The sequence below is a fragment of the Pelecanus crispus genome, chromosome 10, assembly GCF_030463565.1.
Source record: "Pelecanus crispus isolate bPelCri1 chromosome 10, bPelCri1.pri, whole genome shotgun sequence".
Lineage (NCBI taxonomy): Eukaryota > Metazoa > Chordata > Aves > Pelecaniformes > Pelecanidae > Pelecanus > Pelecanus crispus.
Window position 1 is genome coordinate 9,257,259 of NC_134652.1, and position 26,497 is coordinate 9,283,755.

Consider the following 26,497-nt stretch of genomic DNA (forward strand, 5'->3'; position numbering starts at 1 on the left):
GGTAGATTGCCACGAGAAGTGCTTCCAGATAATGCAAATGCTGCTTTAGAATGAGCTGGGATCATTTCCAGAGTGAACACCTTCCTAATGAAGCAGATGCATTCACTCACACAATCCCAGATTTCATCCGACAGGCATTCTGGGAAATGGTAATATTTTAACGGAATCCTGGACAGCACAGCACTGGGATTCATGGTGCAAAGGAACCTAACTAGAAGTTAGTGCACTAAACATCAACTTGAACTGAGAATACTCACTGGTTTTCCCCATATAGCCTCATTTATAGCAACTTCAACTGAAACTGTAGCAGTGGCTGCCCATGAAAGTTTTTTGCCCTGAAGGACAATGTTGAAGCATAGCGGGATGCACACATACTGTTTCGGGAAGTCCTGAGATACGCCACTGTACACCAGCCTAGTTCGATCGCTGGGCTTTTTATTTGGGATACCGCATCAAATTCCAAACAAAAATTCCTCATTAAACATTGGCCCTAAACTTAACATCAACTTGACTGAGTAGCCCCTCGTATTCATCTGCTGTGCCATTATTTTGGATCTGCGTGGGTGCATTTGTCCAAGTACCCTGTGCTGAACGAGGACACGACGCTCACCAACACGAGCCTTACCTGACTGACCAGGGGGTGGGACTCCTGAGGATCCTCTGGGCAGACACAAAAATACTGTGAGGACTGCGGCTCTGTTTCCTGAACATGGCTCAATGGCAATTGGTTTAGGAGCACCCTGAAAAATGAAGATACTTATGTAACGTCCAAGATTTCCATTCCATTTTTACTTGTACATCTTTAATTTATTATAAGGTTCACTGTAACAGTAGGAAAATTTTTTTCCCAGTTAGTTCTTTGTATTTAAACAGACTATCCTACCCATGTAAATTGACTTAAAAATGGGTTTTAACAGCCCACACTGCAAATGTAACCAAACAGAAAAAAAAAATTATCATAAAGACAACAAAATTATACTTAATTTTGCAGCTCACTAAATGTAGTGATATCAACTTCTTAAAGCTTAGAAAACAGCAAAACCTTTTTGTATACACACTGGTATCTGAAAGTACCAGAATTTCCCTTATTCTAATAAGTACCGACGTGAAAGAATTGTGCTTCAACAGCATCCATTGCCTAGCCCTCCTAATGCCAAAACCATAAAATGAGAGCAAATCTGTATTATATACAGATATACAAAGATAGCCAATCCCTCTCGAGTTTCCCAGACCAGTAAGTCTGCCTTCTCTGTGTCTGTCTTGGTAAGCAAATGATTTCTTTGAGGTGGGACCTTCCTGAATTTTTTTGCATATGCAGAAAACAGGTGCAGTGTTACTATATTTAAATACACTTTATTACTTCTCAGAGAAAATAAGGAAACAGAGAATACAGCAATAAATCAAACAATAGATAAATATACTTATTTTTTACCTCATCGTCATATTTGAAAGGCACTTCTGTAGATATGAGGCGATAGCATTAAAATAACTTGAGTGAGGAACATCATCTAATTTAAAATTCCCATGACATAATGAACAACTTATATTCACTAAGACCTTACCAAATGATCAAACAGAAAAGTAAAACCCCAAAAGCTTCAGCTAAAACCAGTAACTTTTTAAAAAACAACATAAGAAATATTTTCTAAACTGACTGCACTGAATTTGTAGCATTACATAATATTTTTTTTGTAATGTATCGGCTCAATGTAGGCCAAAGGAACAGATGAAAAGAACAGATTCTGAACTTGTGTAAGCTGGTGTATATCTGTCAGCTGCCATGGATCTATTATAAGCAAAACTTTTAGACAGGCATTGCTGGATTATATGATTCTATACTTAAAAGCAATGCAGAAAAGGGGGAAAACAGAATAAGAACCTTACTAATATTAGCAGCATTGATTGAGCATGCACAAAAGTAGTACCAGCGGATTACTGGAAAAGAAAGGTGTGGGAAAATGTTCTTATTGAGGTTTCTTTGACTTACATACGTTGAAGGGCAATGTAAAAAACCATACAAAAATAATGCTAATCCTTCTGATCATAGCATTTAATATAGAAAAGGGTCTTGATGGGATCATTCAGATTAGCAGCTAATCTGTGCCCCAGGTGGTTTAAATCTAATCAGACAAGCATAGGCATAGAAGAATATAGCAACACACCGGCACTGACAGCGTTCTGGTGCAGACCTCTCTGCTTACTTCTCCCACTGTTACATGCTTTCATTCACTCCTACCAGTTGCACTTTCAACTGCCAAAACCCAAGACATCCCAGCTGTCACACACTCATATCACACCTCCTGCTGGACCTAAATACATGCCCCTTCATCCCAGCACTTCCACCTATATCTCTCTTGCCCAACCATCCGGGCAGGGATGCAGCTCCATGCCGGTTAAGTTCATCTCACTTTGGCCCCATGCTTCCTACTTCACCCTGCGTTGGCCCTGCCCCTGGATCTTCAGTGCAAAATAGACTTTCCAGCTCTAGGCAAGTTCCTGCAGCAGGAGCTGTGAACAGAGCAGACCAGGTGCTCTTCGTGTCCACAGACAGAGTACCATAAATTGCGGGGGTGGTTAGCCAGCGACTCTCATGCACTCACTAGTATGGCAAATAGATTCTACAAATAAATACCATTGCATGGGGTGTCATGGACCATCTTCCACTATATGCTAGAACACAGCACCTAAATCCTTATACAGCATTTGCGATGAAAATAGTTGGTGTTACTAATGCAAGCAATAGAGCATCTAAGTCATCTTTCCTGATTTGTCACAACGGCAAATCAAATAACATGATTCCTTTCTATTTGAAAAGGCAGACAAAATGAAATCTTCATTTTAAAATGTAATTCAGAATGCAGTTTATGCAGACACACAACTGAAATGCACAAATTTACCATTCCACCTTTTAATTTGGTGAATAATTACTTTATTATAAATCACAATGATGATATTTTCTACTGCTGTGTAATAGAAAACCTTTCATTAACAGACCCCATCCTTTTCTGTTTGAAGTTTATACTAATGCTTTTCAAAACACAATTGGAGAAAATTATTCTGATAAATATTTTTCAGAGGACTTCATCCAAAAATCAAATAGAGCAAAAATTTTCTTCATGTGCTTATTTGTTCGTTATAGAATGTTATGACTGAAAAAACAGATGTCTTATCTTACCTCACATCATTCAGATTCACTAGCAAAAAAACACGGAAGCATAGAGCAAATGATAATAATTTAGATACCCTGAGGTTTGTCAGTTGTTTAAAGATAAATACATAACCATGAATCAAAGTTATTTCACAGTGACATAACATGTTCTCTGAAATGTGCCATTTATCATGCATTTTCCACGGGTTTTTTGGAAGAGATAAGGTACCTGTTTGTTTGCCCAAAGCACTTAGCTACCATGATTTACTTGCTAGAATTATCTTCCTTTTTTTTTTCCCCTGTACAGAAAGTGACTTACTTTTTGCCAAAATAGCACAAATGACAATCACAGAGTTAATAAAACTTTATCAGTAGAAGACAGAATAAACAAACACTTCTTTATTAAACAACCTTTACCTCTTATATTCCCTTTCTCACATGCACTATGACAGAGAGAAAGAGGTATGTCAGTTGGGAAGGTGAAAAAGGAAGGGGAAGAAAAATGGGAAGGAATGAAAGGGTGAAAGGGCATATATTATTATTGATAGCAAGAAAAGAAGAGTAAGTCAGTGGATGTAGGAAGAAGAAAAAAGTGGAGAGGGTAGGGAGTAAAACAGAGAATAAAAATAAAAGAGATATAAGGGTTCATCCACAATTTAAATGTGTAGTCATATATTTATTCACAGAAAACAAGCATCAGAAGTCATCTTCCTGGGGTGCCACATTTTTATCAGAGAAAAGGTTCTCCATTCTCCAGATTGATTTCTGAAAACCCTACAAAGACCTAAGCAAAACCCAAAGTCAGCTAGTTGGGTGAATTTGTGAGGAATTACCAAGCTTTGGGAAGACTCTTTGCTCACCCTTGATCTGTTTCCTATAGGAAATAAATTTTGGCTGGATTCCACGCCCCCCATATGAAAGACAGATGACAATACTACCATCACTGGCATAAAAACATATGTCAGTATATACCGTATTCATACCTGTATTAAAAATATTTATTTCTAATTAACTTAGCACATCTGCTTTATAATGACAAGAAAGTAACAAAACAGGTTTATTTTTTATTTAAGTAATGAAAAAACCAGCAAATCTTGCATTATGTTATTTGGCTGTTTAGGAATAACACAAATGAGCAGCTTTAAGAATCCAGACCAAGAAGCAGCTGGGAAGTGTACTCTGTCACTCTCACCCTTGGTGGGCAGGACAGGCAACAGAAGGCAGCGGCCTGAAGATGCGAGAAGAGCGGAAGAACACCATGATGACTAAGTGGATGTTCATGGATCTGCTCTAAGGGTTTAGAACCTCTCTGGGGGAAATGCACTGAAACTTTAACATCAATTCTCATCTAGCAATGAAAATATTTAATACTGTGAATACAGGAAGACGAAAAGTATAAAGTGTTTTGGCTCTACCTGTATTCCAAGAAATGGTGTCTCACAGAAGTGCTATAAAACTTTGTCTTTTCAGTACTAAATAATATCTATATATATTTTCTGTTCAGCATTCTGCTAGGTGCATCCAATTTTTAAAAGTGCATTATTATACCATAAGACAAATAGATCACATAAGACTAAATGGCTGCAAACTCATGCCAAAAAAGCAATTAGAAAATTGAATCAAGGAATTAAGGATTAATGCGAGCATGTTACACCTGTCAGCACTAATAAGTATTTTGACAAGAACAGAATAAAGTTTGACAGTGTGCACCAATACAGATCTGATATATAAATCAAGTATTAAAATGCAAACAACTATGCATTAATCACTGTGATGTTTCCTAACTAAAATGGTCTTAGCACTACTTACAATAATTCATTATAAATAAAACTTCATCTCTTCTTAAGAAAACAGCTTGACATACTTTTTCTTTTAGTAATAAATGATGCCAATTTAAACTTAGTTTTTAATCATATCATTAAACCAGAATTAATCTGGTGAATTCCACATAAACCAAGCTTGATGGCTTGGCAAATAAACAATCAAATCTGTTGTTATGGCAAGATTAGTACCAGACTCAGAATGTAAATAGCCATTTTTCTGGAGTTCAGTGTGCAAGACTTCAGAGGGGAGAAAAGAAACAAACAGTATCCTCTGAAGACATAAGGAATGTAGAAAAGGAGGAAACATGAAAATTACACTGTTATATTACAAGTATTCACATCTTCATTTTCTCTCAGCTTCAGTTTCTTTTCCTGAATTCTTTGGTTATTTTCTGAGTTTTTTTTATTTATTTGTGATAAGTAAGTCTCAGCTTCAGAAAAGTACTTGAGCACCTAAGTTGGATTTTGGTCAAACATGTAAACTCAAAAGCCTCAAAACCCCGTTAATCTTACTTTCAATATTAAAAAATTCCCAACAGCTGAAGCTCTCCTCTACCTGCCCAGGCACATCCTGGTCTCTCTTACACCCAACTCAGGCATTCCTGAAGCTGCCCTGCATGTAGAGCTCGATCTAGTTAGCTATTTTCAAAACATGCTTACCAAATCAGACTTTTACAATACAGTTGTGGCCACCTTCTTTTAAAACACAGTTGAAAGCAGAAGTAGCTCTGCTCTTCATGGAAAGAGGATTAATCCTGGTTTTCCTATTCTGCTTTTACTAAATGATTGTTTGAGGTGAAATACTCTGACCTATAATTAAAGATGAAGAGTAAAATGCTGTGACTGCTCTGACCATTTTCAGTGCAGTAAAAGCAGATTTTTCAGCAGTACAAAGGAGGAAAAGAAAATTCATCCTCTCAAATTCACAGAATTCCATTGATGTCATTTGGAGGGGGCTTTTTGGCCATTTTGCTGGAGAAAGTTCAAATGACCCTAGCACAGCTATCCTGCCAAGAGAAGGAGATGGGAGACTCCCACCTGCAGCCAACCTCCATCCTATCCCTATCCGATTTTCTCCGTGGTCATTTGCCAAGAGAATCAAAACCGACAGTAACGTCAGAGGAACAAAGAATAGCTGTCTGCTCCTCCCAGCAGAAGCCCACCGCTTTGACAGCAGACGCTGCTGCCCTAAGAAGAACCTGGCACTGACAGAAACAAAGACAGTAATCAGTACTGCTGTTTTCTTGGACTATCAGTGTTATACTGCCTTGCCATTCTAAATGTTGGGTACATATTAAATAACACCCATTAATGTACTTTTGAGTATGAGCTTCCAACCCACCCAAAAGTTTTGACAATTTTCTCCACAGATTTATTCAATGAGTAATGAGCCTTAATGACAGTGCAACAGGAAAAAAAAAGAAAAAGTTTCACCAAACATCATTTGTGTGCCAGGAGAAGTATACTTTAGGAAAGAGCACAACAGAATAAATAAGCAAGGCTGGAGTTCTGAACATTGCTTTGTGGCTGGCATAGGAAACACCAGTTCTTCATAAGACCCTAGGGCTTTACTGAAATTATAAGCATCCACTAAATATTTTCATTTAATCCATCCCATAAAATTCCTCTCTTGCAATTAGTGAGTGGAAAGCAATTTACCTCATCTAAACCTACAAGAACGGCCCAGAGCCTGAGTGTCCTCAATGCTTTGGGCTTCTACACTGCACCTTCTTTTGCCTGAGGATTTCTCAGTGATTTCTAGCTTTGGTTAATGAGGTCCCACTAACGCATACGAGGTACATAAACACGTTAACTACAGCAGTAAAAGCTGAAGAACATTTTTTAGTATCTTACAATTCTTCCACCTATACTAAAAGAGACTCGAGGTAACTGCCTTGCTTCTGCGACTGAGTCAGCCAGCCAGTGCTGATTTACTGGGAGGACTCTACCAACTCCACTCAACTTCCAGAATGAACTAGTTTTCCCTGAAAGCTTCTATAGTGCCCAATGGAACTGAGACCAACAGGTTTATTGATAATAAAATGCAACTTGACCAAAATTACACTAACATTTCTTATTACAGTTTTTTTTCTTATAGTGAACAATCTTTCCACAGTAATTTTGCCCCATTGTTTTAGCAGAATATAAATCTCAGTTAATTTCCTTGTTTCAAAATAGCCATGGAAATCTTAGAATATATTGGTACGTTATTTTCCAAAAGAAAAACAGTTGGAATTAACAAAAGAAGAACACATTATGATTACCAAACTGTGATTACGGCCCCAGTGAGCAAAATGCATTGTTATCCTTCAATTTATTGTCTTACCTCTCTGTCTCAACTATATCAATATGCAGTGATAGGCTGCATTCTTTTTTGCAGTCTTTTCTGAGTCAAATGTGGTTGTTAGTTATCAAAGCTTATGTACTGATGTTAAATTTATGTATTAATCTGAAAGTGTTTATGCTCAGAAGAGCCATATTTTTATTATAAGAACTATATTTATTTGCAACACAGTTACTCTCAGGTAATCTAGTAAGAGACTTCATTTCAAAACCTAATATTATATCATATAGCATTTCATTAGCAAGAGAGTTATGAATTGACATTCTGATTAAAACTGATTTATTAAGACAAAGCTACGAGAAACACCTACAGATACATTTATTTTCGATGGGGTTTCCAGAAAGAACTCCTAGTCAGGTTGCCTATTCAGCTTTCATCCTACTGCCTAGAGGTTGCTTTTTCTGAACCGTGACACTAGTGTGAACCATCCTGCAGTTTTCTTGACTTTCACAAGTGGCTGAACAGAACACAAGACATTGAAGTTAAATCAAAATATCAGGTAGCTGCAAGGCACGTTGCGTTTCATTTCTTTTTCTGTGTGTCCACGCATGCAGTTTCCTGTCTCTTCATACTGTTAAATAAGCTTGGTTTTACTTTACTGTTCCATCTTGCCCACTAATAAGAGTAATTTCAGGTTACTCTGGAAAACATTGAACATAACTTACAGCGGATGGTGTGTGTAGTAGGTGTACTGGATCACTTCCAGAGGTATCCCCAAGAGCCTCCAGAACATTCCCCTATTAAGCCGTATGAGTCTGATTAAAGGCTGGCAATGCTAGCATCCAGTTTGTGAAAAGAAATTTATCTTGGCAGCAGCTACCTAGATCCTGTTGGGAAAAGCACCTGAGACCCTATGTCTGTGGCATATACCAAGCATCATGTATCCCCAGATGCTTTCCTGTAAAATCTTCTTACTGTCATTTCAAATTCTGTAAGTCAAAGTGGTACTGTGCAGTGAAGTGATGCTAATGGGCACTTGTTTCTCAGATGGGTATATCTGTTGGATCTCCAAGGATCAGAAACAAGAAACGGAGAATTCTGTTATTCCTTCACAATTCAATCTTAAAGGCTCTTGTCTGTGAAAACTGGCATTTCACTGGTGACACATTACTGACAATCCATCACTGTTTGAACTTGGTCTGATCACTTAAGACCAGATTGTCACTCCCACATATCACAGTGGGTTAACTTTACCCCAGACTGCCTGGCAAAAGAGGACATGGTCCCTCCAGAGCCACTGCTAATTTTTCAGGGTGTGAAAGATGAAGTACTAGGCGCAGTTTAAATTCTGCCTAACTTGCAGGCTAAGGGTGGCTACGGTGGCAGGCAGGGGAATGCTGAGCTAAGGATGAGCACAGTGCGGGTTACTTTTGTCAGGAGCAAGCAAACTGAGTCAGCTACAGATTTCTTAAATGTCCATGAGGTGGATAAACTTGGGCTGTCCTTTGCTCAGGGTGGATAAAATTTCACTGTGGTCGTGACAATGAGTCTCAGACAGAAGTCAAAAGTTCTGACTAGCACGTGGCTTTTGTGACCACAGAGATCTCACTCCTGTAGCTGTGCAGCATCCTCAAGTCATTAAAGAAAAAAAGTTTGATTATTATTTAGGAGATTTATGCCAGAATTGAGGGTTAGGAAAGGCAATGTCCTGAAATTATTATGCTGTATTTTGCATTTCTTGCAAAATTGGAAAGAAAATATAGTACGCCATATGTCATCCAAAATACACTTTTAGTGAACTTTTCTTCAGCAATGCCTTTTAAAGTTCTTTTGTAACCTCCTGGCCACATGCAGGATGTCTAGTGAATGATAAATTAAAACATTTATACCTGGAATCGTAATAATAAAAAGAGAACTAAATCAAGACACATTGTGAAAACTAACTGTCAGCAGAAGGGATTAAAGTGCAAACTTGGCAATATTCTTAACGCAGGAAAAAATGCTAATGGCACCAGAATAACAAATTACTTTCTATCATGAAAACTTACACAGATCACAGCCTACTAAATGTAGGGGAAAACACAAACTGAACATCTGAAAGCATGACATAGCTTTTATTTTGATGGTTCCTGCCATGGTCCAAGGACAGCTGTAAAATGCATACACCATAGCCAAAAACATTCTGAAACAAATTATCCCACTACTTAAGATTTGTAAGTCTATGGAGGTTTTCATCCTACTGACTACATGTGGATATTGTGGATCAGATCGTAGCTACTCCAGCAGCAGGAAGAAAGAACAATAAAAGACTTCTCTATCCCAAGGAAAAGGTATGTGACAGCAGCAAAAGGGAACCTAGTTTTGTTCGATTATATAGTAGTAGCAACAGCATGCGTTAAACTGACGAGCAGTTTTGGCAGTTGTTGCTGCCAACGAGGTGGAAAGGGAGAGGGCAGGCTGGCAGGCTTGCAAAAGCACAAACCAGACCTTTTTAAAGGTGGTGCAAGACGTCTCTCACTTTCCTCTCTTGAGGACCTCCATCACCTACTCTGCCCATTCACCAATTTGAAAGCATAACTGGGTACAGTTTTTCACTTGAACCTTATGAATTAATTCAAATCTCAAATATCTGTGAGATAATCCTCAGCTGCCTAAATCAGCGCAACATTTGAGTAACGGCAGAACTATGTTGATTTATACCAGCGGCAAATCTGACACCATACGATTAATTTCTTAATGGTGTCCTTGAAAAATCCTGAAAATAAACTCAAACTCAAGTATTATCACTTAACGTTGCTTTCTGAGACGCTCCCCATCAAGATTGTTAGTACTTACAGTGGTCACAAACATAGTAGGAGCTTCACTGAAAATGCCCAAGATGTGAAACTTACAGGATCTAATCTGACAAATAATTAGACACATGAGAATTAGTGCTTGGAGAAACCATTGCATTAAAGCAAACAGGATTACTTGCATGAATGAAATTATTTGTGCACGTTACTCACATTAGCTTAACATAACTGACAGAATATTTTTTTTTAAAAAAAGGGGCAGGGTTTTTTTAATTTAACAAAATAGGAAAAAGACTGATCCTTTAAAATATTACAAAATCTGCATCATTTGCACTAAACCAGCAAAGTTCTACTGTATAAAGTATTTCCTGAACTTTGATTTGCTGAATTCCACTTACTTATTCCACTTACATGGAATGTAAGTGTTATTTTTTTAGAAACTACCATATTCCAAGCCTGCTCAGCCCCCTGAGCACTGCTAACTGAAAATGAGTAGTATGGAAACATAGCCCAGCCCAGCTTACACTTCTGTTCCATGTGTGTTTCCTAGGGCATAGCAGGAACTTCCAATTATTTTAGATTTTAGATTTTTATTATTTTCTTCATACAGTCACCACCAACAAAAATCTTTATTCACACTGAATTTTCTAGGCACCATCCTTATTGCATGAAAGTACAGAAAAGCTTGTTATTTTGCTTCAGGAAATGTTCTCACTTTAAATTTCACATTGTAAAATTTAGCAGCAGTGATGATGCTTGAATCATCTTTTCTTCAGAAGACATACTATTTTCACAGCAGATTGACCATCTTTTTTAAAGAGTTTCCTTGAAAATTCACAGATCCGTGAACTTCTCATTGGAGTTTGCTTCAGATCCTTGCATTCCATGAAGCTTTGTACTCCATTTCATATATTTTTCATATCTAACAAAATTACTTCTCTTTCCCTAATTTTATGCATAGAGTTTAATCCACTGCCAAGGGTAAAACAGAGTAATGTTTGTCCTGTACTTCAGTCAACAGAATGTTACAACACATTTACTTTTGTACTACACGTAAACTCTCTTTTAGCAGCGACTACTCTTAGGCTAATGAGACAAATCTTGCATTTCGCCACTGTTTTCTGATTCCTCGTCCCTTTTCCCACCCCTTCCCAACACCTTTCCCAGTCTTATGGTGCTCCTTCCATGGAAGTAAATGCCCCAGATCAAATGCCGCTGACTAATACAATAAGCAGAAGGAGCAGGATCTTATTTACTTAAACAAGGGTTGAGATTTGACATCAGTCATCAAGCAGATGTTAGTTCTGAAGCTGAAAGTATTCATGATGATTGTTACTATAGAAACCAAGCTTTGTAAAATATTCCAAACAAACACTTCTTTATTAGCCTGCGCTGTAACTACAGCAGTCTGCATTACACTGCATCCCACGGTAAGTTATCAACCGCACATATTTTCTTCCTGGCTATTTGCTTTCAATAGTAACTACAAGACAGGATTTCTATAGGTCTTAAAAGACAGTGTATCACAATCCCAGCCATCCATAAAATGACACACACTGTACTCATTCAGCACTAAACTCCTGTCTGTTTCATTTCCCCCCTCCTGTGGGCAGCCACTCAAATCAGTGTTTCCCTGTTCAGCAACAGTAAAAAACAGGAACCCACTGCTAATTCCTGTGGTTAGATCAGCAGCACAAAACCAGCGGTGGTTACTAAATGCCAGCCCCAGCCTCTTTAGCAATTAAACCATTCTTCATTCTTAGTAGACTTTGTGAAGCCCTTGCGTCACTCAGAAGGCATCTTTCAATGGCCTGTCATATCATAACCAGAAGTTCCAGACTTGTTGCTTTATTTGTTAATCATACTAGAAGAAGAGTAAAAAATTCGAATCCCGGTTCCAGTGAAGTCAGTGGGACTCCAGCAGCACAGGACCCCTGACCCTGAGCGTATCCCTAAGGAACAGGGCTGGAGCAGGTCACAGCCATCGCTGCCAGGTGACTTAGAAACACCACAGCCTCTGCCGGGGGAAGGGGCAGGTAAAGTCCCGTTAGCCCAGCCTGCGCCTGGCATTTTAACCACCTCCCTCTCTTGCTACAATTAAACTACCCATAGACAGGTAACGGAAAAATTCTACCTGAAGTTAAGCAGGTGAAACCTGGGTTGTTATTCTACCACATGGAAAGCAAAACTGTATTTAAGGCTACACAAGTAAATTAGAAGGAATTTTATTGCAGAATGAATGCACCATGTGTATATATGGAAATATTCCTTCCGTGAGGCCTTTCTGTCTCCATTCACAGAGAAATCCTTAAAAAGGCTAAAATGCTACTAATATTTCAAAATACAAAGATGTTCAAGACAGGTACAGTAGCAACTTCTGATTATTATAATTAAAATTCCAAAGCTGTTTTCATTCTCAACTTATTGTCAAGTGCTCATATATACTGCATTTCTGTTCAAACAGGACAATTTTGCTCAAGTCTTTCAGAAACTTCTCAGCTGTCTTTGAGATGTGGGACAATTAAAATTTTTTCCTAACACCAGTTCTATCTGAGGCTTACAATTTAATTTAAAACTTGGCCTTGACTCAGGTAACATTGAGGATTCCTGCCTTTCATTATTGTAAAACAAATCTGTTTTAAAATACAGTGATACAATCAGAGCGCGATTAGATTTCCATAAGAATATATAGAAGTATGGAACCACATGTGCTACTGGTATCTATTTTAACACACAATACCACCATAGTGAGAAAAGTATTAAGCAAAAGAGCGCAGCTAAGAAGCCTGTTAAAAAGTTTTAGTTGTGGTGATTTGTGCTGTCTGCAACAGTATGCTGAAGATAATAATAAAATAAAAATAAATCTATAAAAAGATTTTAAGGGTGAGAAATATGGTGAAGGATATTCTGGAAACAGGTCACAGACAAAGCAAGAGTACCGCAGGCATGTTTTATGAAGACAGAGTCACAATTTAGAAGTCATTGTGCGGGACTGAATACAAAGAATGCAATTAAGGCATGGCATATGTCCCGACGGACCAACATCCAGAAAGTGCTGTAGTTAAATGCTGTAGTTATAAGAAGGTTAAGGGTTCAGAGAACATACAAGCTACCTGTTAAATGGCAGTTACCTATGCACTGTACTCAGAACGTCTTAACAGATTTTGTATGTCTGTGAAGTAGCTCATGCTTTCTCCGTGGAGGAAAAGTTATAGATAGTTGCAGATAACTATAGATAGCTGAGCCTAACATGGCTAAAGCATGCCAGGTCCTCGGATAGGGGCCCTCAAGGGATTAGAACTGCTAGCAACAAATCTGACTGCCTCCTACTTAGCAGCTTAATTGAGCAAGTTGCCGGTTATAGCTACATTGACTCAGGGCAACCTTCAGTACCTGCCTATAGCATGCCAAACCCACTCCCCTTTATGTGTAGCAACTTAGCTTTTGTAAGTGGTTTTGTTTGGTTGGGTTTTTTATTTTTTTCTTAGCTTTTTCTTGCTGTATTCCATGTAGAGAGGACATGTAATGTAAAAAAATAAAATACATATGCATTTATACATACATACAGATAGAGTACACACACAAGTACATGTCATTATTAGCATAATTGTGCTATCAGAAATCTCTGGAATGTTATGTTGAAGCAAAAATGTAAGCATAATAAAAACTATGTCAAAGACCTTGAAAGGTAAATCCTCTTGAAAACCTCCTCAGTCCCAGACAGAGCAGTTTCTCATAATTCCCCAAATGTCTATTGAAATGAGTTGCACTAAGAGGTTCTAGAGCTATCAATATATTTAAGAATTTCATAGACGTCTTTTAGTTCTCTTAGATCATAAATTGCCAGAATGGTTTCTACTTTCTCCAGTTCCCTTGTCCCTGATTCTTCTGCTGTGACATTTCTGGATGACTTCCAGTTCCGATTGTTGTAAAGTCCTTGTTTTTGCAGAATCACCTAGTGTTGAAATTTGCAATTCCAAACACTATCTTTTTTGGTCTGTTTATCAGCTAACAGTCTTTGCTCAAGCAATCTTTGCCCTTCACATTCCAATTGGTTTTGTCCTTATTCAAACTTCTATGAATTTACCATAAGTAATATAACTTAAAACATAGATGAATATTTTTCTTCATTTAAGAAAAATTTTATCTTTGTGTAACCTTCAGTTATGGGAAGTATCTAAACACATACATAATGACAAACTTAATTTAGGGGATTAACATTTCACCCATCTTATCTTTATGTTATTGAGTTTTATTTTTACATTTTCTTCACATATTTAAAACAATTTTTCATGTCCACATTAAAGGCCTCTTCATATAGTTGTAATTTTCCTCCAGTTTGCCTGCTTTTGGTCATTAGACTTTCCTAGTTTTCAGTGAACTGCTGAGCAAGCTGAAGATGTTAATTGGATATATCACTTTATTTTTTTCTTGTAAGAGCTTCTTATTAATGGCTGCTCATGTAGATGATATAGATGTTAATCAATTTGCATCTGTCCTTCTAAAAAGATTCAGTTAGGTCCCTAATTAACCATCTGTAAACAAACCCTTGCTCAGTAACAGGGTTCAGCCATTTATTGTGAGCTAGCAAAGACTCGTAAGGGCCTTATGCTACCACTCTGCCCTGCTGTAAATATTTGACTTCTCTCAATGTACAGAAAGTAATTGGAAAAAGACAAGTGACTCTCAACCTAGGTTGTGGGTCACTGGATTCTCTCTAATTGAGTCGTTGTTACTATGAGAAAGCATCAAAAATTGCAGGTGTCTCGTGCTTTGGCAATACTGAGTTGTGTATCCCGTAGCTATAAGAAGTGAGGATAATGAAGATCATACATTCCTATGATGAAAGTAATAGACAGTCTTTAAAAGTAAAATTACTTCCTCAGACAAAAAAATGGTATTTTTTCCCCCAAAAGAAAGTCACACTATTCTAGGCATTTGCAAAGATCCTGGTCTTCCAGAACACCAATGGTAACCCACTAGAAAGTTCTTTCATACTTTCGAGTTTTTAATCAATAGGTTTATCAGTTATTTTCCTTTAATATTGTTTTCAAAGCTGCTGCCTACCTAATTCTATACTGCGGCACTTTCTACAATCTGCAGTGACCACAGGAGTTTCTGAACAGCTTCAAGCAGGGTAACTAACTTCCCTAATAAATCTTGTCTCTCCCCACCTCCTGGGGAGCATGCTCATTTGAGCATGCCAACGCAATGAGGATATCTTTTCTTTATTATAACACACATGGCATTATATACTTAAGGCACTATATATTTATATATATCCCATTCCCACTATGCTGTTATGGATGACATATGCTCACAAAGACTTGACGCATAGCCTCTAGCTCTTTTCTTATGGGCTGCTCGCAGCCATGACAAAGAGACAGACTCTAAGTTATTGTCCACACTTAAGAGCAATTTCTAGCACAAAAGGAAACCATCTTCTCTATTCTTACAAGCAGATAACTTACTGATGTGCGGCAGTAGGCATTATTCATTTTTACCACGCAGAAGCAGATCAAGGGTGCCACTCAATCATACGGAAGGGATTACAGCTATTCTGAGGCACTTCCAGTTCTGCCACCATAACTCTTGCTCATCCTTCCCTATTCTGTTCAGTACCTTACTATAACTATCGAAAATTATGGGTATTAATTACATTCCTGTTAATCCACACCAAAGAAGATTTTGTGTAATGACCACAAATACTGGACCATCTGCACAAAATATGTACTTGGAAGTGACTGCTTTTACATAGCACGTCACGTGAGCAAAAAACATGACAGAATCCACGTATCTTGGTATTATATGACTTTAGAGGTGATATTCACATTTTGATTTAGTGCTAATATCTTGGTGATAATATTTTGTGTTTTCCATCAATATTTTAGCAAGGGATCATTGTGACTCTTACGTTCAAAGCACTTTATTTTGTCTTTAATTTTCCAGTTGTTAGAACTGTTTTCTGGACAGCACTTTTACGTAGTCTTTAGGAGTTGAGCAGGATCATTAGGATTTGAAAAGAAAATAAAGAAATAAAATGAACCTGTTAATCACCGAAGGTTGGGGGAAAAAAAAATTTCTATGAAGGTGGAAAGCAGAGCCACAAATCAGAGATCTACCCTGAGGACTTTCATCTTCCTTTTTTTGCAGCTCTACTTTTCTCTGACTCAGTGATCTCCCTCAAAATTCAGTTTTGTTATAGCATATCTATTTCATATTGATTGCAACAGATTGTATGACATGAGACATCTCTTCACAATTTTCCAGATTCTTCTGAAAGTAAACTCATCAAATAATCTACAAATGTGTTACCAGGGTTCTTAAATATGGTACCTACCGCTGTCTTTCCTTTCCATTACCTTGTACATGCAAATGATTAAATTAATACTCTCCTGTATCCCACACAGGCCATTATCATACCTTTTGTGTCAGATATAATCCATTACAAACCTCTGTCCACCTCCTCTGTCTGACTTCAAAAATACCTAAATACATTTTGTAATAGTTGCTCCTAACTCAAAATGCCAAGGCACTTTTCTGTTCTTAAGATCTGGAATTCATCTAAAAGCTCATGATATATATGCTTGATATTTCATTTAGCACCAGTGAGCACTGTTGAGCCTGCTATTTCATGATCCTAGGGGCTAGAAATTAAAGGGCTGGATAAACTAAATTGGGAGATTCACAGCTTTCCACTGAGATACATAGCACCTGCTTCAGGACTTCAAATTTAGACTGATACAAATGAAGGAATTAGCTTTATAATCTAAGAATACAAGAACTAAACCCATACCACAGTTTTTAATTTCTATTTTTTTTCTCCTGTGAAACATGTGGCATATGCATAATGTATGGCAATGCGATCTACAGAGCTTTTATTGATGGTTGTTTGGTGTGATCTATATAACTCATATTGCTCATTTATGAGTAATGCAGTCCTCCCAAACTCTTGCTCACACACATATAAAAGATGAAAACATTCAATGAATATCATTTTAGGAAGGCCACATTATTCTTGAATGTCAGAGCTTATGCAAGTCATGCTGAAGAAGGCATAACACTAACTGACATCACACAATTACGCACTGTAAATACATTATGCATTTTAGAAAAAAAAGTAATTTAGAGAAGAAATGTGAATTTTTTCCACTCATACTAGTTTTTGTATACTTTGGATCTAAAACTAGTGCCTTAGCTTCCATCAATTTAACTGCATAATGCTGAAAAATAGAAAACTGGACTGCAAAATTTTCTGAGTTTATAATTCATCTAGCAGGGACCATTTTTACTGCCTAATTTGCATTTAATAAATAAGAGGGGGTTTTATAGCATATATTTCCTGTTCCTATTTTTTTGAAGGTACCAAGGTTCTACAACTTCCAGTATACACAGGCATCTGGTGCCTTCACCATCAATGTCTTCACAATATGCAATGATTAGGGGCAGATTTTTATATGCTCAGGTTTTTTATTTTAATTTTGAAGAACTAAGAATTACAAGATTATATGATTTTTTTTTCTTTATAGTTGATCACTACAATTTATCTAAAAATTCAAAATATCCCAAATTTTAGAAGCTGTATTACACTATCTCCAAAGGCCTTATATATTCTTATTTGAATAGAATTTATTTGATATACGGGACTATAACTAGATATTCAATAGTTAAGTATTCACTGTGAAACATTCAGCAATAAATCAAAGTTTATTATTTTAGTAAAGAAGTGTTTTCAGTATATTAAATACCAAATACAGAATTTTAAATGTTGATTCATAAAGTCTCCAAACTATCCATAGACCTTTCAGTTCCTTCATAGGATATGGTTTGTAAATCTTTAGGATACATATTTTAAATTATTCATAATCAATACTAAAATCAAAGAGTTGGCAGCTAGCTCATTCTAAAAACTGCAGCCATGCAATTCATATTCTGCCATAGAGGTCAGGTCAGAGTAAGAAAACAAAATTAACTGATGCAGCTAATTACAACCTAATTCCAGTTTCCCAAATTGAAACAACTGATTGAACTGTAACTGCCACATTGAACTTAACATCATTCAACCACTTGATGTTGTACCAGTGTGATAACCAGTAAGAAAATGGACACTGATTATGAATAAGCCCATGGTGGAGTGCTTTACAGGTTTGAGACCTGCCTATCACATTGTTTTTGGCAGCTCTTAAAGATTTGAAGGTATGAAAGTGCATGATTGTGTTCTTTTAGATATGTCTGGTTTAATATTTCCAAATGCTGAAAGTTATTTCTCTCACTGTATATAGATTTCCTGTCTCTACATTCAATCTCATGATGATACCTATTGTGATACAAATCAGATGGGTTTTCTTCCATTCAGTTAATTTACATGTGCATGCAGATAATCACAAGTATGCAGTGTGGCTAGTAAAATAAAAATTACAAAGTTTTTCCTATCGAAAAAAAATAATTTTGACTTGAGAATGAGGTAAGAGAGAAGATAGAGGCAAGGCCAACTAATTGCACAAACAATTCTACCAAGAACATGAGAAATAATGATAAAAGTCCTGCTTTGTTTGTTTAAAAATGAGGAACTGCGCATGTGTCTCCCACAGCCTAGGCATGTGCCATACCACCATATGACGGTGAAACATTAACTGTTGATGAATATTTATTTAATTCCTTCCAAGTGGGATGGATCACCTCTTAGATACTAACTTACAGCATGTTAATCGAAGCATGTTCCTAGGGGACGCAAGACTACTGCTACAGGGATGAGATCTACCATGGTCCCCTGATGCCTCAGACTTATCAGAATTTAGACATGTCATTTAAGCAACAAAATTTCTTTGAGAATGTTTCTGTGCTGCCTTACCTTGGAGGGTCCATCAACTCACTGAGCTTCTCCATCTGGGTCAGAAACCATTCCGATCGCTTAAGCTGTCTCCATGCGGAGAAAAGGTCCTCATTTGGTGCTAAGTGTTTAGTTACTACCTCTATCCTGCTGAAACTGGAGTCTCTTAGGAGGGGCATCTCATCACTATCTAAACCCCACACAGAGGTCTGATTTGTTAAAAATGTATGTTACCTCATGTTAAAAATGGATATATTACATGCCTTTTGCATAACAATCTGTAAAGTACTCATCCAGGATGTGTAAATACTGGATCCAATTTCCCATAAACTGGAGGCACTCAAACACAACCTTACCAATTTTCTGGAGACAGTTTTCCCACAAGGGTATGCCAAGAGTATGGCATAGTCCTCACTGAGGAAGCTTATTATTCTAGTGGCAGGACATATGGACAGATCAAGACCACTCGCAAGATTTAGATTAGACAGTAAGTAGGAGCAGGAATGGGACTCCCTCTCTTATCCGAGTGCTTAAACACTAGGATAAAAATTAGCCTCTTTTCCTGTTTTTAATTTGGGATGCTTACATTAGTGTATTTTTTTAATGGCTCAGGTTCAACCTCTATTTTTTTAATGAAATCATGACTTTTAATTACTTAAAGTCAACTTTTCTTGCCAGCTGCCACTGATAGTCAGTTTTTGACTGCTCATTCATCTGTAGGCACATACAGGTGCGCATTGCACCTGCAAATGAAGAGCCAATGGTGAATCTGGCCCAAAAGTAACTGGGGGGAAGGGAGGGGGCAATTTTCTTCCACTAGTCCTGATTAAATGCGGAACACAGAAATCAAAGATTAGATGTAAATAAATACAGTTAGCTTTTTGGTACTAAGCAAAATTTAATTTAAACGTACACCTTCATTATACTGCATCCAGGACAAAGACTGAAATGATGAAATGTTGCTATTCATTCAATGCCTAAGTTCAGCACGAATTAAAGATACTACTTTAATATCATTTACAAATATGTGTTAGCTATTATAACATCATTTGTTTCAGTCACTCATTACTAATACTTAAATACAAAGTAATAGTTCAACAACTCCATTGACAGCGTGATAAATTACAAGAAACCAAATGAGTAAAAGGTACTATACTTGCCATCACACAACTAGGGAGATTGTAAAAATAACAGAAATCTTTAATTAACTCAGGAAATTAAAAGGTGACTTTAATAAAGAAGCTTAATAACCAGACACACTCAGATGAACTCACTAGCACATGTTAATCAAGAACAAGAAATAATTTCAGGTACACAAATGACTAGATGCTTATACACAGCCTAAATTAAGCAAAAGACAAATGTTTTAAACTGGTATCCACATAAATGATGAATCTATGATATTAAAGTCTATAAACAGAGGCACCGACCATAGGTGTCTAATAAATAACAACTGGAAGCAGGGCTGATTCCTTAATGAGCACATGTTAAATGACAGTGAAACTACTGAGACTCATTCTGCAGTTTATGCCATATTCAAGAAACTATAGGTTCAGAGCTAATAGCCCTGTGTTTACATGCAGATAATAAAAACTCTTATGTAGGTGGGGTTTTTTTCAGATGCGAAGTGCACTAGCATTCAGTTAATTATGGCAGCAAATGTATGGTTGTTATGTTCTTGTTTTATTTCTGTTAGCTGCCTAACCATAATTCCTCTGGTTTCAACAATCATATTTACTGAATGTGCAATACAAATAAGGAAAATAAGTAGTATTTGTGGAAAACTCACTGTAGACTGTACACATTCAATAGGTGTTTTTGTAGAAACAGAAGTATGGTTCTTTCCTATTCAAATATACCTAATACCACCAATATTGGGAATAAATGTAGGTCCTGAGATATTTAGTTTCAGAAAACACAAAATGTTAGTGTGAGGTGTTCAAACACACAACATTGCTACTTCAGTGGTATTCCTAATTGATAACAACTGAAACCAAGGTATTTCAATTAAGAGTCCCTACAATTAATTGAATGACTTAACTACAAAACCTCCCTGTAAATATGTGGTAATCTCCTGAAATTAGAGCATTTAAAACACAGATCCAGAATAGAAGTATACTGAATTTAACGGGCAAAACTATGACTAAACTATTCATTAAATAACATCAAATATTAGTATTGTGTGTCTTCATCCATGTCGAAAATGTCTGGAAAGGTTCAGTCTCTCTAGTTTTAATGCAACTTTCAGGAAATAGCCACAGGCTTCAGCAGTTTACATTTCCATGGTAGATTTTCAGTTCCAAACCAAGGTAACTTTTCTAAGTCTAGCCCAATTCTTATGAAAATGTTAACAGCCAGAGCATTCCAGATGCTGCTTTCAGTGACATAATGCAAATTCAATGGAAGCGATAGAGATTACATTGAAAAAAGTGAATTGTATTTCAAATGTCTCAACATCTTATGAAAATATGGCTTTGATAGTGATAAACTGCCAAGTGAATTTTAATATTAGAATACTATTTTAATGAACATTTAGAAATGATCTCTTGGCTTTCCTAACCTCAGTCCATATTCAGCTTAAAAATTCTTCTGCTTTTGTTCTTCCTACACGTGTTGCGTGAGTTATGGAATTAAACTTACTCAATTTATAAACCATGTTTGTTAACTTATTCAAATGAATTTGGCAATGTACAGTGGTACCACATTTATTCTCAGCAGTCATGCCTCCCCCACCCCCCACCCCCCCTAGTTTATTCATTTCCTAGAGGAAATTGCAAGTTAATAGAAAAAGCAGCACTGGAACTGCCTCACATCCTATAGTTATTAATTAAGTAAAGTCTGCTTCAGTAACTCTGGATACTAAAAATACAGAGTTAAACAAAGCCCAGTGCTTCTTGAAATGAAATTTCAACTTCGGCAGTCACTCTACAAAATTTATGCATTAAGATCTATATCTTTCCTTTAAGGAGTTTTTCACAAAATCTCCAAGTAAAAAAATAACACCTCTTGACCATTTCTTCTGAAGGACTCATGTATGAAACACAATACAGAAGCATCAAAATAAGTTATGTTACTGTCATGTAGAAGCCGCTAGCTATACAATTCTCCTTTATTCCTATATGCAGATTATTACCCTGCAATTAATAAAACAAGAAGGTGCACTACATGCTTCATTGATAATATACAGTAGTTAGTAAAGCTTAAAATGCACTAATGTGAGAAACTTTTAAATGTTCCTGATATCTGTAGATCTTACAGGATAATTTATAGTTACAGTTGGTATTGAATGTTAAGTGAGTAGGTAGCATGCTGGGAAAAATGCACATAAACTCAGGTTATAACAAGTCTATTCCTTTATAGTGAACTTTTTCTTAAAAGTGAACAGGTTATTATTAAAATGATTTTTTGGAATTGAGGACAATAACAGGTTCAACGACTATGTCAATTATCTTTTAAATTCTGAACAAAATTAAATATATAAAAAAACTTATTGCAAGTTTAAAAGTTGGAAATGACTGATGCTATAAATGTGAGACGAAGTAGGAAATATTGATGAATTTAATCTGTGAATGTGTATGTTACAGAGAATATTTGAAAGCAAATCAGTTTGTATCCTATGGAGGAATTGAGTCCCTTCTTTCTTCAGGCAACTTAATGGATGGGAGCCTCTAACTGAAAAGCAATGAGAAGGAAAGAGAAATGCCCCAATAGCCTGGATTTTATGACAGATTAAATGAAACCACTTATTATAGATGGACTGGCATTCACCTTTGATTAAGTAGTAAATATTTAGTCTGTTTTGCTCTCATATCTGCTTTTTTTTACTCTAAACAAAATGTTTATGTCACACGAGATGAGTTTGTTCAATGTTAAACAGTAAGTGATGTTTGCTGTGACCTATCTTCAGAGGCTGAACTGTGCCCTCCGCATCACAGCTTACACCTTGAGAAGGGAACAGGAGAGGCGCTCACAGAGAAAGGAGAACATTCCACGTGGGAGTGGAGAGGAAAATTACTGGCAAGAGAGTGCAACGCAGATGAAAGGCAAACCCCTTGCATTTACCCCTGAAGTCACAGAAGCTGCCTGGGCAGCACCAGCACTTCTCCTGTTCAAAAAGAGCTGCCAGCTTGTGCTCCTCATCTTCAGCTAGAAGGTTTTTTGGGCTTTTTTTATGAAATAAGCAGAACCCTGTCTCCAACCTTATCTCCAGCTATTAGCACCTCCATCTGCCAATTTCTGTAATAACCAAGTATCTGCGCTTTGGCAGGCTAACTACCGCAGAAACACAGCCCGTGCTGCTGCCAACCGTACAGGCAGTAACGCACACGGGACCGAACTAATGACACCCGATCAGAGCTTATAGCAAGACAGAAAAAAAAAGGAATAAAAGATCACTCATAACAATAAAGCGTAGAAGATACATGATAGCCATCATCAAGATTTCCTTAACTATTAGCTTAAATGGGGGGGGGACAAAAAACCAAAACACCAACAATTTCTAAGCCATTAAATATAAAACTGAAGCAACAAAAATTAGCAAGTTTTCTTGTAGAGGTTTAAAACTGTTCCATCAACTGGGCTACACCTAATTTGTGTGTGTTTATGAAAACGGATGAGCAATGAATAAGTGCTTTTCAGATTTGCTGTTGCTTTTCTTGTATTGGGTTCAGTCCCTGCTCACTGCAGCGGGGTTGGGCTCAATGATCTCTCAAGGTCCCTTCCAACCCAAAGCATTCTATGATTCTATGATTCTATTGGAGGTTTTGGCCTCCCCCTTCTCCTTCACCTCACACAGATGTAAACAAAAATGTTGTGTTTCAGCAAATCTTCACATAATTTATATGGTCACCTATGGTAACAGTGTGCCACAATTATGAGGCCTTTTAGCTTGCTTTCTTTTATGGAAAATCTGTTCTAATGAGCAGAGGATATACTGAATACCTCAAATAGCACTGCAATAAGGCCATTAACTCAAAATCATTTCAATTTTTTCATTCCTTACAGACACATTTGCTCTACTGCACCTAAGCTCCAGTTCCCTTCTCCTCTGCCAAACATATTCAGGTCCTAAGGTCCTTAGGATACTTTTGAAAAACTTTTTAATAACAGTCCTAAAATTCTAGTTCAAAGGCTAAAGGATATAGCCCTGTCTGCAACCTGTGCTGTGCCATACCATGTGTGCTGAAGGTTCTTTACTGTAAAAATTACTGTAAATTATTTCATGCAAACCCCAATTGTCTTAAGATACCAGTTTTAGAGCACAGTACCTCCTTTAAAATTCCACATGCACTAACTGTTCAGCTCTTGGGCTGGGAATTAGTGTTACCTTCTCATCTCTGCATCACAGCACACTGCCCTGCTAGGCTTCCCAGCCCGACTGTTCATGTAGTCACACCCCGAGAGCTGTACTGCCGAAATGATCTACCTAACATAACCCAGGAAAATAAAAGCAGGTTGAGCATTTTTAGAGTAGGGAAACTTCCCCGATTCAGTTAACAGAGTGGTTGTTCAAGCAGTTTTGGGGGACACAAGCAAAAGTGTACAGGTAAAGGGTGTAAGTGATAGGGGCCTGATGCAGAGAACTGACAATATCGTAAGCCAGTACTGCCACTAACCAGCTGAGAACATCAAACTGCATATTCCTCTGCTATCATGCCTCTCTGCTCACAGGAACGAGTGTCTCAAACTAACCATTTATGTTAGATAGACTAATTGTTTATAACCTGTATTTAACTTGAAGATTGCCATTTCTTTTTTTCAGACTGAAAGAGGGCTTGTTCGCCTGAAAGCCAGCCTGTTTTTTATTTCAGAAATATATTAGTTATTTTAATAAAATACATGGCTGTTCTGGGAAATCTTTATTTTCCTACAGAGTATGCGATTAAAAGGCTGGTGAGTTAAATTTTATGTAAGGATATATTTCTCCAACCTCTTAACCATCTCGTCTCAGTTTTCTCTGGAAGACTAGGTGTGTGGCAGGAAAAATGACCACTATTTCCCTCCCAGGGAGAGGTTTTTTTTTTTATATCAGCTCTTTATCTTCCTTGATCACCCCCCCCGCAACTTTACCGATGAAGAAAACCAGAACTCAAAAGTAACTCCTTTCTCTACTTGCTCACAGAAAGGTATAAAGCACTATGCTTCCAAGAGGCCTGTGGCACTGCCTCATTTTTCTGCAATTAGAAACAGGTTCTTAGGTACTGCTGTTCTGGCAGAGATTGCATAATGCAGACACTTTTAAGTAGGGAAATAAATTAGGCACAGCCTGCGATAATAACCTTCATGTATGAGTGAAATAATAAAACTTACAGTATATAAATAATAAAAACTTATAGTAGTTTTTATTGGCCTGGGACATGCTAGAACAGAAAATGTAGAATGGAAAGATATCACTTTCCATGAGGTTTCCAAAATCATAAAATCTTCCACAATGTCATCTCATGGAAGTTTGGTTATTTTTTGAGACATTGTAAGAAATCAAGTTTCCCCATCAGCTAGTGAAGTATTCCACTTTTCTTTTTAAATTCTTCAAAAAAGCTGAAAGGTTAATTTCTGCGCCTCCCCTTAAATGTTCAGGAATCTATGTACATTACTCAGAAAAGAAGTAAGGCCTAATTCTTCCTTCTTTGGTGAGATAAAACCATATTTTAAGTAATTTTCCCACCAAATCTTATTTTGCTTCAAAGAGGGGAAAATTAAGAGATATCAAACAGCTAGACCAGATTAATAAACAAATTAATCACAATGATGGGAATTTCATGTTCTCAGACTCTTCTATTTATACTGTCTATACACTATATGGACACATATATTGACATGGGGTGCGCTTTCTAGATCATGAAAGAGGAAAGATAAAACTGTTATTCTGCATCAAAACTTTGTGTTGGCAAAATTGTGGCACTTACAGTTTCTCCAGTTCCCAGAGACTTTGACAACCAACATCTACTGCTTAATACAACTACTTTTGCCAAGAGAACAAAGTGTTGCAGTTTGGCAGTGGACAAATTGTAATCAAGAGTCAATAGAAACAAGTGTCTTCTCAATCTGTGTCTAAATCAGTGGGTTGCTCTGTTTTTCTAGAGCCAGACCTAGGCAAACAAGTCGATGTACAAGGGAAAGCCCGTATCTATTGGCAGGTAAACCTGTCAGTGAAGGGACAGATGTTCATCAAGGATATTCAGATACTACAGTGATTGCAACAAAGGTCTAGCTAATGAAGGTGAATGCAGAAATGAGGCAGTGCTCAGAAGGAATGAAGGGAAAAGAATTATCAGCCACATAGGAAGTAAGAGGTAGATGGGAGCTGGGGGAAATTGCTCTGGGAGAGCTATGCGGTATGACAGGAAAAAAGTCTTCATAGGAGCTACTCTCACTGACGAAGACAAGCTTATTCACAGCGATGGTTAACAAAGAAGCAGCTTGGACACTAGGCTCCCAAATTTCCTGAAAGAAGCAATGCAGTGAGTAGAATAAGGCTAAAAATGGCTGCTGAGGAGATAAACCCGGGTGGGCCGTCTTTCTCTACCAACAGAAAAAACAGTAAAATCAAAAACATTCAGTCCTTTAACTTGCTTATTACAACATCTACAGTATGTCTCAACAGGTTAATACACTTCCTCT

The 26,497-nt window shown here is 37.2% G+C and overlaps 1 protein-coding gene across 1 annotated transcript in view; it reads right to left on the bottom strand.

The window, feature by feature from the left end:
• ATRNL1 (attractin like 1) overlaps positions 1-26,497 on the bottom strand; it is a 543,282-nt gene that overhangs the window by 52,174 nt on the left and 464,611 nt on the right. The window contains exon 28 of the mRNA XM_075717535.1: positions 626-740. Within this exon, the coding sequence (XP_075573650.1) occupies positions 626-740 (115 nt within the window). The remainder of the gene's footprint in view (positions 1-625; positions 741-26,497) is intronic.